The sequence below is a fragment of the Alligator sinensis genome, unplaced genomic scaffold (assembly GCF_000455745.1).
Source record: "Alligator sinensis unplaced genomic scaffold, ASM45574v1 scaffold108_1, whole genome shotgun sequence".
NCBI classification, from domain to species: Eukaryota; Metazoa; Chordata; order Crocodylia; family Alligatoridae; genus Alligator; species Alligator sinensis.
This window is the reverse complement of record NW_005842110.1, coordinates 2,005,746-2,022,572: the sequence shown is the minus strand read 5'-3', so window position 1 is coordinate 2,022,572 and position 16,827 is coordinate 2,005,746. Positions and strand designations below refer to the sequence as shown.

The following is a 16,827-nucleotide window of genomic DNA, read 5'->3' as shown; positions in this document are numbered from 1 at the left end:
TCCATAAACTTATCCCAGATCCTTTAACCTTCTTTAATAACCAAGCTGATTGTGAAGGTCTGCTTTATTCTCCTGTGCTGAGTACACTCCTCTCCAGCTTCTGCTTTGGACTGCAGAGCTCTTCCCATGATCTCTGGGCAATGCATATAGAGGTATTTTTAGTTTCCACCTACTGCTCTTCACAGCACACTCCAGGCATTGCTACTTCTAAATTATCCCTGACTATGGCTATTTAACCTCTTCTTGAAAACATCCAATGAAGGAGACTCCGTGAACACCCATAAGCAGCCTGTGCCTCACTTTTCTAACCTCTCTCATCTTCCCTTGATATCCAATTTTTAAACCACTGCTACACATCCTACAGTCCTTCAAATATCATGTCCCCCATTCATAGCCTTTTCTATAAGCTTAACATGAAAACATCATGTCCCAGCACATAATGGCAGTAAAAAAATGAATCAACAGGTACTCAGGTAGGTTAACAATCTGAGTGATGTTGTTACTGCACAACAGGTTGCTGCAGCTTCTCTGTTAACAGTAGCTAAAGCTAGTTATATCTAGAGGAGCAGCAGTGTGGATATACAGATAAAGTATTTCACAACTCAAGCCTGTGAAAGAATTTTGCTCAAGATACTTAGGCAAACAGACACTACAGAGGGAGTTCAAAGATCCTTCATATTTGCTTCTAGAAATGAGGAAGGGTCACCATGAGAAGGCAGGAAGATGGAAATTGATCAAAATACCTTTTTCATGGTCCTAAAAATTGTTATGTTCTAAAGTGAAAAACTGATTTGTTTGAACCAATATCAAAGGGAAGGAACGTACTGTGTTTCTATCACTAATCTGTCAATGTATCCCATTTCCTTAACAGCGAAACAGACAACTCTTCCTACAATCCTGTCTTTCAAACAGAAGCCAAGTACTGTCAAGAGTTTGTGTAACTAGCCTGAAACCAAGAACTTTTTGACCTGTATTCACATCTTCCAAAGTAATAAATGCCTAGCCCATTAAGAGCTTATTGAATTTCTAGGCTTGCGTACCTTGACACATCATTAGCCTGTTGTTTTTCAGGGGGAAAAAATATTTCACAAATCAAGATGTTGCAGTTTACAGTTAGGTACCCACCAGTTTTTCAACATCCACTTCCTCTTCACTCTGGAAGTCAGAAGCTCCATCCAGCATCTCATCAGCAGAATCATCAGTTTTTTCATCATCCTCATCCTCATCCTCCTCTTCCAGGTAATCAAGAGCAGTATCAGCAGTGGGTATATAACCCTTTTTGTGATGTTTGAGTTCTTGTGCTCTCTCTTCTGCTGTTAGGAGATAATCTTTAGCAGATTTCTCAGTTTTGTCATCACTCTCTGCACTACTTTTATTTTTGGAAGTGGTTGCATGATTAGATATTTTGTTCCCAGAATCACTGACACGTTTTGAATCAACCTTACCAGTTCTTCCTTCTTCCTGAAAATCAGCAGTGCCTTGCCCTTGGTTAGGTGTGCCATGGCTTTCTTGGATTACCAAACTTTTACAGCCCTCGTTACTTTGTACATGTTTCTCTCCTGAGGTCGTATTCTTCTCCCCTGTGTGACTGATCTCAGATTTATTTCCTTGTTCTTCCCTGATACTCTCTGCCTCTGTAGATCCCTCACATTCTTTTTTGACCTCTGGCTCTGCAGCAGTGTCTTCAGGTTCTTTCTGGTTGTCAGGAGGCTGAGTCTTCTGCTCCTCTTTACTCTCCAACTCTGCATAATGCTCTTGCTTCTCCTGTGGACTCTGTGGCTGTGCAGCATCCACGGTGTCCTTCCCTTTGTTCTGTGACTGTGCATTTTCCTCCTGATTAGTATCCGGGCTCTCTGCCTGTTCAGAGTTCATTTGTTCCACCCCACAGCTCTTTAATTCCATAGCCTCTGCAGCCTCTTCCTGCTTCCTGAAACTCAGTGGACATGTAGTATTTGTAGGCTCATCTGCTATCAGACTGGTTTGATCTGATACTTGCAAAACAGTTTCAGCATTATCTGAAACCTCCCTTGATGCCCCTTCAGAATCTACAGGTATCTCTTTCTTCTCAGTCACAACTTTATTTTTCTCACTGATGTACGAGTGGTCTGATGATATCACATCAGCAGACACATCATGTTGGAAGGTGGAAGTGTCATTTGAGTAATCCTCCAGCATCTCTGAATCCCTGTCAGCTGTTTCAGATGCAACAGAATTTCTGTCAGATAACATCATACTAGCTGCTGACTCCCCAGTACTAGTTAACTGATCTACTGACAATTCATTTTCCTCTGGTTTGCTGTCTGAAACGGTGACCTCTGATTCCATGACTTCAACCTCTTCTGGCTGTGAGGTCTTCTCATCCTCTTGCTGCTTAGTAGGAATTAGCTCCTCTTCTTTCTGGCTTACATTCTTGGAATCCTTCTTTACCTGAAGGGATGCCACATGATGTAGAATGGAGTTTGGAACAGACTTCTGTCCTGGGAGCTGAAGCAAAGCAAAACTGCCAGACTGAAGTGGTATGAGATTGGCAGCACTAGTTGGCTGACCTCCTGAGCTTTGGGTTACTTTAGTTTCAGAGCACGTTTGACCTGCCATGGTGCTGGAAGCTGGAGGTGAGATCCTCAGAGTCAGAGTGCTTGCTTGTGATACAAAACAGGGCACTGGTGGTAGGATGGATGATGCTTGAGTGACCAGATTAGCTGCTTGTGGAGACAAGGATCCCACAGTCTGTACTACTGGGCTTGTTACAGGGGAAACAGAAGACACAGGAGTGGAGGGAGTAGGAGATACAGGCGTCTCAGGAGGCTTAGAAGGTCCAGGCAACCGAATTCCTACAACAGATCCTATGTGAGAGATATTAAATATTAATTACTATTTCCAGAAATCATTCTCTCTTTGTGGTTCCAGCACATGGTGCTATATAGTAAAACAGACAATTATGGACCATAAACTTGGGTATAAGAAACCTGGTGCTGCAGAAGTGGTACACTGCTATACAATTTCTGTACTAGGTTTCCTTTTCACAATTTTTTTGAATCAATACACAATACAATCATAAACACAACTCAAAAAAATGACATAATGAAAATATTTTTAAAAATCTTAGAAGTTTCTTTTAAATCAGAAATTTCAAATTAAATTTAAAAGTTCAAATTTTTAATTTCATGTTGGGAAGAAAAACTCCTTCCTCCCTACAATTGTTAGGAGAAGAAAAGTGGAATTCCACACCCCCCACGTTCCCCCCCAAACAGACAAAAGGGAAGTTATGGACAATCTCATTTTGAAATTTTATAAAAATATGTAATTTTTATGAAAATGTGTTCAATTTAAGTTAGTGTATGAAATAGTGTTGAAATAAATTACGACCAGACTAAGAGGTTACATTAATTTTTTTTCACCTTACTCAACCTTAGTAACCTGTGCACTTATAGGACCCCAAAGGGACATTTTTAAAAGAAAAAGAGAGATGCCACCATAAGCACCAATTTTCTCTTGCTGCTGTTGGTGGTATGAGGAGTCAGCAAATGCAAAACACTTTAAAAAACCTCCCCCTTGCAGTATTTTTGCATTTCATCCCTTGCCCAGAATCTTTTGAGGGGCCAAGGCCTATCCTTCCGTGCAAGTAACTTTCTGGCTAATTACAGTAAAAGCTTTGTTATACAGAATGTGTGGGGTAAGGCGAGTACCAGTTATATAAAAATTCTGGTTCCCTGAAGGCAGGGGGTTTTTGGCCAGAAGTGGAGCAGGGGGGGTGGTGGCGGCTGTACATGGAGAGGAGGGCAAATGGAGCAGCGGCAGTACAGGGTGGTGGGTGGCAGCGAGCTTTTCCAGCCATGTGCAAGCTTCTCCCCCCAAACCCCCATGTCTGGTTGGCTGGCCAGAAATTCCGATTAATACAGTGTTCCGGTTACTTAAATGTTGGTTAACACACTTTTACTGTACTGCCCCTCCCCAACCAATTTTACCAGGGCTTGTGCTTGCTGTTCCTACTTTGACCGGTAGATTTTGTTTCTCAGTTTGCCCACCAAAGCTGCATTTGCGGAAAAGGGGGCAGAAAAGGAGAAATCATGTTGTACATAAACAGCATTCTTGAGAAGCAGCAGGACACTGCTTCCTGTCATTTGCCTGTCTAGTCTCAATTTCCAAGTTGTTAAGAGAGAACTCTTATTTATAAAAGTGAGAAACAGACAGACCTGTAAGATTTACCCTCTGAAAAATACACTTAAATCAGTCAAGAACAGCTTGGGCTTTTTACCTGGATTACGGACCATTACTGGCTGAACATTGGGTTGGGTGCCAGCGGCTCGGAGCTGATGCAGTGGGACAAGCTGGATGATCTGCCCATTAGGATGTCTGAACAGGTTTACCCCACCAGGGCTCCTGAGAGGCTGCAAGACCATCCTCTGCCCCTGAGCAAGCTGCACATTATGGAGGGGTCGCAAAGGAGGAGCGCCTTGAACTGGAATCAGTAGCAATCGAGGTCCCACACGCTTTTCTGTTCCAGAAGGCAGCCCCTGGGGATTTGCAGTTGTAGTAAGAGGAGCAGCATCTTCTAAAAAGTTATGTAACAATAATAATAAAAAGACTGCAAGTTACAACGCTCTTTCACAGAAGGAAGGCATTAGGCATTGGTTATTACAGATGTAGGCAAACAAAAATTTCAGGGACAAGAGTCACTTTTAAAGTCAATGTCCCTCCAAAACTACTTTGTAAATAATGTCATTAAGTTTATCCACAAAACATGTAACAACATGAAATCCATACAGTACAATTTTCTCCACACTGTTCTAGTAACACTATTCAACCGTGATGCAGAAATATCAACCCTAGGAATGGTAGCTGGGGTGACATTCTAGCTGTGGTGGCCCTGGAAAAATGCAAAAGGCAAGGGTTTTTGTGGATTTCTTTTTTTTGGACCAAATATATAGTTGATAGGGACACAGGCAAGCTTTTTCTGTTTGACATACCCTTCTTCTGAGATTTAATATAAAGATACCACCCACAAAAATCTAATCCTAGGAATAACATTTAATTATTTCCATGCCAACTTTATCCTTTTTGCCAAGACTGCCAATGAGCACACCAGTTTGTGGGAACTGTGGTGGTGATGGTTTTGTGATATGGACATTTATCAGCTGGGAAAACATCTTGTAACGTCTAAGCTCATTTCACCTTAGCTGCTGAAAAATCATGAGATAGCTATTTTTTGTTCACTATAAGCCTTGCCTGGAGTAATACCACCAACTTACAAGTGAAGCTCTATATCCTACTACTGTGCTCTTTATTTTTTCCTCAGACTGAACTGGTTAGTTGCAGATTTATTCCACCTAGGAAGACAGAAACAATAAGTCTTTATACTAACCATCAACCCATAGAGCCCAAGACTTACCCGGTCTTGGATTCAGTGAAGGACCTGTATTAATCCCCGAGAGTATAATAGGAACAGAACCAATAGATGAAGTTGGCGTGGTCACCGTGGATGTCACTACTGCAGTTGTCGTCACAACTGTGGAAGTGGAGGTGGTGGGAACAGGATGAGTAACTGTTGATGATGTTACTACAGATTTAGGAAATGATACTGTTGCTACTGGTGTAGCCATCTCAGTTGTTTTTGCTACGTTCACAGTGTCAGTAGGTGTGCTGGGTGAGGCAGTAGTACAGGCGGTGGTTCCAGATGTTCCAGGAGCACCTGTAATGGCAATGCCGGGAGGAGAGTAGGTAGATTCATTAGCTCCTGTAGGCCCAGTTGTGGTCACAGTAGTTGTTGCCACAGTAGATGGTGCCACAGTGGTAACACTTTCTAACGTAACTGGAGAGGTGGTGGTAGCTGCAGTGACCCCAGAAGAGAGTGTGCAGTATACCGGAGATGGCCTTGAGGGAACCACGGGACTGACGACCATTAATGGTGTAGGCCTGATATTGAACTTCTGTGGCCCTGTCAGGGGCTGTGGTGTGCTCACTCCAGGAATCTTCTGTTGCAGAGCTCCAACTTTACTCATCACAAACTGTGTGAACACACCACCAGGTGAGGGTCGAGCAGCTGCAAATAAAAACTTGCAGGTCAAAATTGCAACAGGCTCCCTCTGCCCTCCATAAGATGCCACAACAGCCATTTAGCAAGAATTTAGCCCCTAGTTTTCTTAAAGACACCTTGTATATAGACTGAAACTTGAACAGAATTTGCATTACATAAAAATGTATATATATCTTGGCCACGCAAAAGAATCCAGCCTTAAGGGATTGCTCTTTATTGTGAAAATACTAAGAGAGAATTGCACTTTCAGGACACAAAAGTATAAACTAAATGGTAGGGTGTACTCAAAAGGAATTCCCTAAGTTTTAAATCCATCTTATAAAAGCTTGTTTTTGTCCTATCACTGCTTCCTGGTCTCCTTCCCCTTTCTATTGCATCCAGTCTTTTTAAAAGGTAGACGCTGTTTGTTTTTTAATTTGGAATAGGGTCCAGCATAGTCCCTTCAAACTGCAATCACCTGCCTACAGTTGAGGGCAAATGGGATAATTTTTAACCAACTGGAATGTGTCACTTTTGAGAAGCTTCTTCCACATACATTTCACTCTTCACAGATCAGAACACTGATTCCATAGCACTCTAGACCCTATAAACTGGAGAATAAAACCTGGATATGCAGGAAAACAGTGCACGTGCATTACTATTAGGCAAACTCAGTGGTACCATCTTAATTACTTATTGACGTACATGTGCGCATGCACACATACCTGCCATTCTTTAATTCAGCATGTCAAAACACTTTGCAAAATTAGATATGCACAAATTATTTCACCCACCAAAAAAAATGCAGCCATCTCTTTAATGTTGCACAGATATACAGTACAAATGTTAATTACAAGAAAAGGAAAACAATATATCCTGTTTATACTGTAGAGAAAATTTAGATAGGAAGAACATTAACCAAAAAATCAGAATTTTGCCAGGACACAGGTTGACATCCCCTTCTCTTGCAAAAGAGTTTCTTGGACTCTTTAATAACCACATGGTTGGGTCTCTTTGTTTTTCATATCCAAAAGATAGCACTTCTTACAAGCAGTTTGCTCATGCCATGCTGGGGCAACCATTTCATTACCAATTCAGATGAAAGAGCAACACACTTCTTTTAGCACCCGCTGTTTACCTTGGAAAGTCTCCCATCCAACTACTCACAACTCTGCTCAGCTTGTGAAACCCAATGAGATTACAGGCTGGGGTGGTATGGCTGCACATCTGTAATTTTCTTAATTCAGATTTTGCACCTCTTGAATTCCATGGTTTCTCTTTATGCTTCTTTGTTCTTTTATACCTCCCAGTTACGTGACACCAGAGGTTCAAGCGTAATGTCAACATTAGAAAAATAACAATGCTTCAAAGAACCACAAACTAGACTCATCCCATTTCTTTCAACTCTTTGGTTTGAGAAGTTCTCACCATAAAGGCTGATGACAAACAATATTAAAGGTTCATAATCAGAAAAAAATCCCTGTAAGAACAAAAGCCCAAGCATAACATCGAATCAGTATTTTTCCATCCAGTTTTTGTCTCTACTGTTTGTTTGTTTTTTTAAAATCAATATACTAGGGTATAGTTTCAACATTTGTAAAACAAAATACTAACCTAAAATAAAGCTGCATGTTTTAGGTAAAGAGGTTATTTATTGCAGAGGCAGTTTAGGTAGGCAACTCCGAGAGCCAAACGCAGCATGCACTGTTGGAGAGAAATCAACAGCAATGCTGTACACTCAACTCTGCATTTTAGCGTCAGGCAATTTAAAAATATAGCAAGTAAGTTCCAACCTACCTATCTGTCTCTGTGCTGGGACATGAGCTTTCAGAGTCGTCACAGTGGGGGTTGAAGTAGTGCTGGTGGAGGATGTAGTTTTGGGAGCTGATGTTGTGGGCACCTGGACTGATGGTGTCCTGGAAGCAGCTGCCTTAGCATTGGATGCTACCTTGGAGATCACAGTACTGAGAGTTGAGATATCAAGTACTGTGGGTCGCAGCCTGCCTGTGATATAAGCAGCTAGCCGATTGGCTGGATGCAATGCCCCCATCTGTCCCAAAAGCAGTTTGGCCTGAGGGTAACTTTTACCATTAACCTGAAAAAAGTGGAAAAGGGAAATTCTGTGAAAAAAGTTGCTAAATTCACCACCTTTGGACAAGGTGTTTCATTCCCTGGGATCTTCAAAAGTGCTTCTGAGTGTAACCTTGTTATTCAGAATGGGAAGGGTTCATTCGCTTTCTGCTCAGGATAATTCCAAGCAATTTTTTCACATATTACCCAGACTTTAGATGTCACTCAGACTCTAGGAGACGGGACATTCACCAAAGGCCTTGGAGTCCAGGGGGGCACAAGGAGATAGAAAAGGAAGTGCCAACTTCACTCAACATGTCATCCCTGAACTCTGGATTTTGCTTCAGACTTCTCTATAGAGGATTTTTCAAACTCGATGGCAAGTGAAGTTTGGAATATATTCACTCTTTAAATCCGATTACTTTTGGTGGCTGTCAAGAGCCACAGAAGAAAGAATACCTGTTGTCATGCACAATGGGACAAGTCTTTTAAAGAGAGATAACCACCAATTTATTTTCATAACATTTTCCCTTATCATCCCTAGTACCATCTGATACAGTTATAGGGAAGGGACCTACTGAAACTGCAAAATTCAGCATTGCTCACAAAAACAAAACAAAGCAAAAAACAACTTACTGAAAATAAAATGCTGGCTCCGTACAGGGAGCCAGCCATCCTTATGGTGCTACGGCCCTGCCACACAGCCCACCGAGAAGAGGGGCTGCTGGTACAAAGGGGACCCCAAGATGGCTGCCCCCTCCCCCACTGTTGACTGGTTGCAAGGGCTGTCATGTAGCCCTCAGACAATCAGCAATGGGGGGGTGAAGCCATCGGGCCCCTCAGCCAGAGGCATGGGGGCCCCCCACTGCAATCAGTGTGAGAAAGAACCAGCCAGCCCTGCAAAAACATCAGCTAGCTGCCTCCTTGAGCTGAGAAGACCTCTAGCTATAGGTGCCATGCCATGGGAATTAGCTTGTACTCTGTATGCATAGGATTAAAAGAATGGATTATAACAGCAGCTGCCTGAGAAAGAGAAGGGATAAAATGTCTTGAAGAAGGTTACAGTAAATGCTTGTGGTCAATGGATTCTGTCAAACTTCAAGCTGCTAAGTTTTACTGGTTACTTTCATACAACATCAACCTCTACAGTTCCAGGATAAAGTTTGAACAAACCCTACTTAAGTTAATATTTTAAATAAATGATTGGCAATCTTGGGTGCACAACCTGAGACACCTTAAAAAGGCACTGATCTGCAAAATAAACAGAGTACTTATCCTCTTAAAAAAAACCAAACAAACCAGGTATCAGAGTGGGTCCCCAAAGCTGAGGCACCAAAGATTGCTTGCCACACTTGAAAAACCTGGTCTAAACAGCTTTCACTGATGACCAATATTTTTGGTCATCAGTGAAACTAGATATTTTTGTCCAGCTTCTCCTTTGTCTGGTACTGTATTTTTAAGTCTCCTGAAATTCTCACCTTCCTTTCATCCCAGACCTGCCTTGACTAGCCTTTTCTAAAAATGGTTCTCACAGCTTTCTGTATCAAATATTTATTTATTTATTTATTTAAGGGGCATCACCCCACACAACTACTTCTTACAATTAGCAGAGGGAATCCGCATCCTACAGCTAATTCATAACACTGAATTTATAATCTCAGTTTCCATGGAATAGAGGGATTTCAAATTTAGGTTTATGAAATCTTAAGATCAAATACCTGATCTGAAAGGGATGAACAAACAAACTGATGGTATGTATTAATGATAAGGCATTAAAAAAAAAAGGGTTAATTTCTATGTAGTCTCTTTTAAAAGATCTGCCCCAGTATACATCTTCCTCTAAGCTGGTTTCTCCTGTGGTCCCTGGCAGCCATCAATTAACAAGAGAACCAAGTTCCTCTCTGACAAATCTTCCAGAATGTGAGAAAGACCTTAATAAAAATTTGGCCCCTCCCCCCAATTACTTAATCCCAAACACAACCAACAGGACTTTCTAAAACTATTATGTTTCAGATTTCCAATCACCATACCAGACTTTCTGCTATTTATTGACTCTTAACTAGCAACCTCCCCGATACCAAGAATGCATGTGACAGATAGTCAAATTTAAAAATTTCTGGTTTTGCTCCTTGAAGGAATTCAGGGACCTCAGAGGAAATGGAATCTACTCTCCACAGTAAAGGCAGAGGGACCCACCTGAATCAAGCCTGAGGGGCTCATATTAGCTTTGCGTTTGTAGGCGACCAGCTTTCCTGCAGGAGAAAGCCCTGTATAAAAAGGCAAACCTTTGCCCCCATGCAACTTCTCTTGTTGTTTGTCCAAGGTGTCTGCCTGCAAGAACTTTAGATTCTCTGTTTTTTTGCATGATGACACTTCACTATCAGGAGTCTCCAAGACAGGTGTCTCGGGCTTCTCTCCCTTGTCCTGGTAGGATGGCATTGAGATTTTCACTCTGGAGGAGTAGCTGGGAGGACTCTTCTCATCCTGGGGTTTGTGTTCTGAAGCCAACTCAATAATGAAGCTACCCACTTTGATTGACTGTGGCATGTTATTGTTGATATGCTGTGAAAGGATGCTCAATATCTTATTGCGATCCTCCTCCCAGTTGCAGTCAGAGATAATCTCGATAAGTTTGGTTGGCCCACCTGGAGTGGTTTGATGAACATAGGAGGTGGAGGAGGATTCCCCCTCACTACAGGAAGACCACCAGCTTTTCTCTGAGAAAGAATTGAAACAGGTTTCTGCAATACTATGGCATTTTATCACCAGGACATTCAACATAGTTTTATTCTCCCCACCTCCACCCTTGTGTTAGCAGAAGGGAAACTGAAGTCAAAACACGGCTCAGAGCACCACTCCCTCCCTGCAGTGATACAAAAAACCCAAACCCCAAACAAACAGTACAGACACACCTTCAGTACAAAACTAACAATGACAAAGTTCTTATGGTTTATCCCTTGCAGCCATACCACCGTTTATTACAATCCCATCATGTTCCACAACAAAGCTGGGTTGCTTCAGTACAACATGGATGCAAGACCTCCAGGCAAACACCAACATGCAGCAGGAAGTGGTGATTCAACAGGTAGCACTTTTCCCTTACAGTCAAAAAAGAACTTATGTCCCATAAAGGCTTTAGGGGGCAAAGTACTGCTAATGGTGCTGGCTTCAGCAGTCTTTAATCTTCTGTTGTCATTAGAGATCCAATGGCACTCTTTGCAAACTTTATGGATGTTGAGCCCTGTGTCCTGGCCGAGTTTTAATTCTGGTAATTATTTCTGGCCTATCCAAACTCAACATAATTTTCAACCGGATATATTATTTTCACTTGCCATCCTTAAATGTAGATTAATGCTGTAAAAAGATGCCACATTTCACTTCAAAGGTAGCTCTATTTTCATGGTAAATGACATGGTCCCTCTAGTTCATTGCACCCTTTGGGACACTTTGGGTTGAATGATAACACATGAGTACAATATACTATACCAGATATCTATTTAATCTAATTCTTTATGAACCTGAAAAACCAAAATGCAATAAATACAGTACACCAAGAAAGCTTAGTTTATTTTAACCTTTCAATCTGAACTAAGAGGTTGCTGTGAAATAGCTCCAAACATGCAGGTACAGGTTACCCATAACTGTAGTTGGAGTATTGTAAGGGATCTCACCAGCCTGACATTATAACTTGGGTATCTGGGAGTGTAATTTAAAAAAACCCTACATGTGTCCCATTGTCATTGGTGCACAATAGATGTGTGTTCAAAAAAGCCTTAGGATGCTAACCATGCCACTATAATAAACTGCCATTTTAATTTTAGAGCAGCACTCAGTCTGAAGCAGATACTTAACCTGTTTCGTTTCCCATGATACATTTCATGCTGCTTGGCAAATCAGAAGACAGCAAACACAGTATAAGATTATTTTATTAAGAGCTGAAGTGTTGAACATTCCAGCTGAAGTACCCTGGCATCCCTTTTAAATGTACCATACCAGATAAAGTGGATTTCAGATGGCCTTATAAAAGTTCTAGGCATATCACCTCCTTTGACTCACCCTGCAAAGCAGCCTTCTTTTTCATCAATATCTACAGGGTTGTTTTTTAAACCAGAATTGTATATGCAACAGATGGTTAAAACTCAAGACTTGACTCTTACCTTCTGACTTATTAGTATCTTTCTCCATTTCACAAGTTTCTCTTTTAGGAGACTGATGCTCAGAATCATTTCCTAAGCTTTCCTAGGAGTTGGGGTGGGAGGAAGGAAAATTAAGATTTTAAAATTAGACATTTTCTTCATCATTAACAATATGCTCTACATAAATTTAGTTCCCAACATTTCAGTTCTAAACTCAGGATGACTCTATTAATGAATATTTAAAGCATAACATAAATTTCACACCTGGCTGCAGGAAGACAGAAAATTATTACTGGTACTTCAGAAACAAAATTCAAAAAAATATTTAAGTGACTTAGGAATGCAAATGCTACCTATACAAGTAAGTTGGGTCTTTGAGACCACACATACTTTAGAAAAACACGTTAACATGAAATGAGGAGGTAGGGTTGTTTGCAGACACCAACCTTTACGCTACAATTCTTCAAATTACTGATGTTCTGGTTCTTCTGTTGTTTTTTCTCCTCCACCTTGTGTTCATATGCTCTGACCCGAGCACAAGTCATCATACTCTCAAAGTACAAGTAGACAGGATCCTTGTCCTCCTCTCGAATCTACAAGCCAAAGAGAAGGGAACAACTTCATTTAAGACAAACATCAGAGCTGCAAAACTGCACATTCTAACAGTACTCCTCTCTTCAATATCCATGTCTCACTGAAAATGGCAAAGAAAGCTCCTCCTTTTAAAAGCCAACTTTCCTTCCTAGTACCATACCACAACCTGTTTTGCTTCTGAATTCGGTTTTCATCTGAATGAAAAAAGTAAATGCTGTCAGTTATTCAGCTTGGCCAAGTAAGTGATGAAAAGCATTCTGCTTTAAGAAAACCTATTGAATTCTGATCACAGCTGAAAAAGCTTGTCCACCTGTGTATCTGTAGAATGCTTAACTTTTCTCCATTTTATAGTTTAAAAACCACAAAACAGGCTCTCAATACTTGAACACTAAAAAGCAAGTTTTTTTCTGACAGGCTAGGAAAAAAGCCCCCAAAAACCCAAAATTAAAAAGTTATATCCTAGTCTGGCAAGTCATTAATTAGATGAACTACATTAAGTAGCTAGCAAATGGCTTCAATATTTATGTGACCAGCATTCTTTTTATTTTACAAAATGATGGATTTATGTGATTTTATACACAAGGTTTAAAATGAAAAAACAAACACCAACAGCCCTTTCCATCTATCTTTCCACTGCTGAATTAGTCTCAATACTGAACTGACACCAATTTTAAAGCTGAAAAAACTTGTTTAAATAACCTCACCATATGAAAACTGTGTGTGCAAAAGCATCTCTTTATGGACCTAAATATCACATGATCTATTTCAAATACCGAGTATTGCTGTTTGCAGTTTTTTGAGAAGAGATGGCTTGTTCCATTTATAAAGAAAGAAAGAAAGAAAAGTTTTGCTCATTTACTTTGAGGGTAGAGCATTTTCCTTTCTTACCACTGGGTTGGGTTTGGGAGTGTACACTCGTCCTGGTTTGACTGTACTGGAAGATCTGCTTCGACTGCAGGGCAAAACTTCTGGGTTAGGCAGCACCATAGGTTTTGCTGGTTCAATGACAGATGGTGTTGGGATGTAAATAGGTTCTGGATCTACCTCACCTTCAACTTTTACCCACAGTGGGCAGTTCCTAACAGGCTGCTCTGGTTCTGTATCACAAATAGCTGAACAAAGAAAGAAAAAGTGTTTGAAAACAGCATGTTTTTAAATGAGGAATCTAATTCAATTTTACAGCTATTAGTTCACACTGGTTGTTTTTCAGAGCTCACTCTTGCCTAGAGTGACTGTAGCTTGTCCACACCAAGTAGAACAGGGACAAAAGTAAGAGTTATGTTTAACTACATCTTTATTTACTAAAAGTCAAAAGCAGGAGACTGCTATCACTATCTAAAAGGTGAAACAAAGTAAAAACATGACAGAAAAAAAGAAAGTTCTACACACTATAATTTTCCTTGGTGCTGTGTAACAGAACTTAGATATCTAAGACTCCATGACATTTCTTTGAAGCTGGAGAATCAAAAGTGTTCCATAAACTAAGGTAAGTGGAACATTACACAACACTGCCATCAAGTTTTAAGAACAGGAACATAATTAAGACACATCACTTCCATGCCATTTTTTAGTGCTAAAGGACAGCCAATTTCTTGATCTCTTATTTTTTATTGAGTATACCTTAAGGGCCAGATCATCAGTTAGTGTAAATATCAGCACAGAACTACTGATTTGAATGGAACTACACAAATCTAAATCAGCTGAAAATATGGCTGCCGACGTTCAATTATTCAGGGGAAGGATGCAGGAATATGGAGCAAAGTAAACAGGACAGCAAGTAAGTACTGATTTCAGCAGTGACAAATCAGTATGCCATGACCTCACAACCTGGGTCTTTCAACAGGTACAGTAGGCAAGTGAATGACTTTCTTCAAGTGCTTTGAATAATGCCTTGCTCTATTACATTTCAGACAAACAAAAAAGCCAAAAAAAAATTGACCATAAATAAAAGACTGACAAATTTCTAAGATCGACATAGTCAAAAGTAGGACTTATTTCTGGTTGGTGTCAAGGTAGGTGAAAGTTGCATAAGTCTACTGAAACTCACTGTAGTATTTGGACTCATCAATCCATTTAATACTAATATAAAATCCTGCAAACATGCACAAAGTTGGTACTCACTGTATTCCACTTTCTTTCTCTTCTTCCTGTCTTTCTGTTTCAGCTCATCTTCCCCATCACGCTCCCCTTCCACCTCCTCTTCTTCTTGATGGTCTTCCCCTTGTGTTCCATAGAAGACAAGGCTTCCACGCACAGCCCTCTTCAAGATTCTCTTGTGTTTGGAACCACCTTTTACCAGCAACACTTTTCTTTTCAAACATATGCAGCCAAACATGCAGTCTGGCCTGCGGCAATGGGTAGGCTGACGCTTCTCCAGGGCAAGACTAGCACAGATGCAACCCAGACGGCAGAAATCATTGTTGCAAGGAGGTGCTCGCCTTCTGATTATTTTGTGGATAGGCTTATTTTTAAGAGAAGCCTAAAGATTAAAAACACATCTGAAATGTTAATGAGACAAACATATGCATGCACACCAAATCTGCTTACATAAAATTTATTTAGACCAGTCTTGCAACCACATGATAGAATGTTTGCAGTTTATATAGAATGACAGGACAGAGAATAGCTGCATTAAAGTCTGTTGAGAGACAGTACCCGATACGATATGCAAGACACAAGATGCAGAATAACTCAAGTTCATACTTAATGGTATATCAAGGAAATGACAAGATCAGGGCTTATTTTCACTTGACTGGTTGAATGAATGATGAGTTTTGCTTTAATTCAAAGCAGAAAAGTTGAGTTCAACCACACTGAAGAGGACATATTGTCTTATAACAGCATCATGGCTACACATCCAATGCCATTATGGGCTCTGTACCTTCAAAGACAGTTAAAATATTATAATAGTCTATTACAGGTCAGAATTTCCTTCAGCAGACATAAGGGTAACATTAGGAAACCCTGATTTAAAAAAAAAAAAATTGTATGTACACCTGACACTCTCCAGCGTAACTATTAAAATAATACTATTCTAATTTAAATTAATTAAAACTATTTCTAATTTTAATTATAGGTCTCATTTTAATCATACCCCACAGGATTAGGCCAAGAGAAAAATCTGAAAGTCATTGTAGGGTATACCAATAAACCTGTAAGTTTTCCCTGTGAATCTTTTTTTCCTGAAATGGCAAACTTTTTCAATAGAGTCTGAATGAGTGAATTTAAAATCAAAGTCTCAAATTACACTGCCTCCAAGGACAAAATGAGAATATTCTCTAAAAAAGAGGCCAAGAAAAGTTGAACTAAAGAACGTAAATGCTACAAAAAAGCTATTGCTTACCCAGGAAGTTATTAGCACCAAAACCTTACTATTTAACTTTAAGCATCAGGGGACAGAACAAGTAGGTATAATGGAAGTAATGGAAAGAATGAGAGCAGCTTGCCTGAGCAGTGAGCAGAGTTGCCAGAGATATGTCCGCTCTTTCTTCTGTGATATAGGTCCGTGGTTTTCCATCCCAAAGTGCACAGTCCTCCAAGTCCATCAGCTTCACTTGAGATTTGGACAAACCTGGTAGACGAGCAGCCTGCTGCTGCTGTGCCTGACGCAGACTAATCTGCTTTGGCAACATGTTTTCATCTAGAGCTGGCACCATAAAATTATCTCCTTGATTAGCAGCACTGCTACTCGCTGCAGACTTAGTGACCCTCTCCCCTGACCCTGAAAAGCCATGTTTCTGCTTCACAACAACAGGTGAAGGCAGTATAGGTTTGTAAGATGGTTTTGAGCGGCTGTTTGAAGCAGCCTGTTTATTCTGAGTCTTTGTCCTCCTAGAGGTAGAAGACACTGATAAAGGCTTGAAAGTATAAGATGTTGATGGAGTTATGTTGGATTGCTTCTTCAGAACACTGTCCAGAGTTCGTACATAGCTAGTACTCTTAGTTGGAAGTTGATAAACCACAGGAGAGGTGGGAGCACTAGCAGAGAATCCCAGGCTTGTTTCCATCAGTTTA

The 16,827-nt window shown here is 40.5% G+C and overlaps 1 protein-coding gene across 1 annotated transcript in view; it reads right to left on the bottom strand.

Annotated features, from left to right (window-relative positions):
• The window catches only part of MGA (MGA, MAX dimerization protein), an 87,675-nt gene that overhangs the window by 28,304 nt on the left and 42,544 nt on the right, over positions 1-16,827 (bottom strand). The window contains 10 exon segments of the mRNA XM_025205276.1: positions 1,126-2,843; positions 4,256-4,552; positions 5,390-6,040; positions 7,811-8,108; positions 10,280-10,800; positions 12,241-12,322; positions 12,666-12,812; positions 13,702-13,925; positions 14,935-15,292; positions 16,260-16,827. The exon segment at positions 16,260-16,827 is cut by the window's right edge and continues 10 nt beyond it. Coding sequence (XP_025061061.1) covers positions 1,126-2,843; positions 4,256-4,552; positions 5,390-6,040; positions 7,811-8,108; positions 10,280-10,800; positions 12,241-12,322; positions 12,666-12,812; positions 13,702-13,925; positions 14,935-15,292; positions 16,260-16,827 — 4,864 coding nt within the window.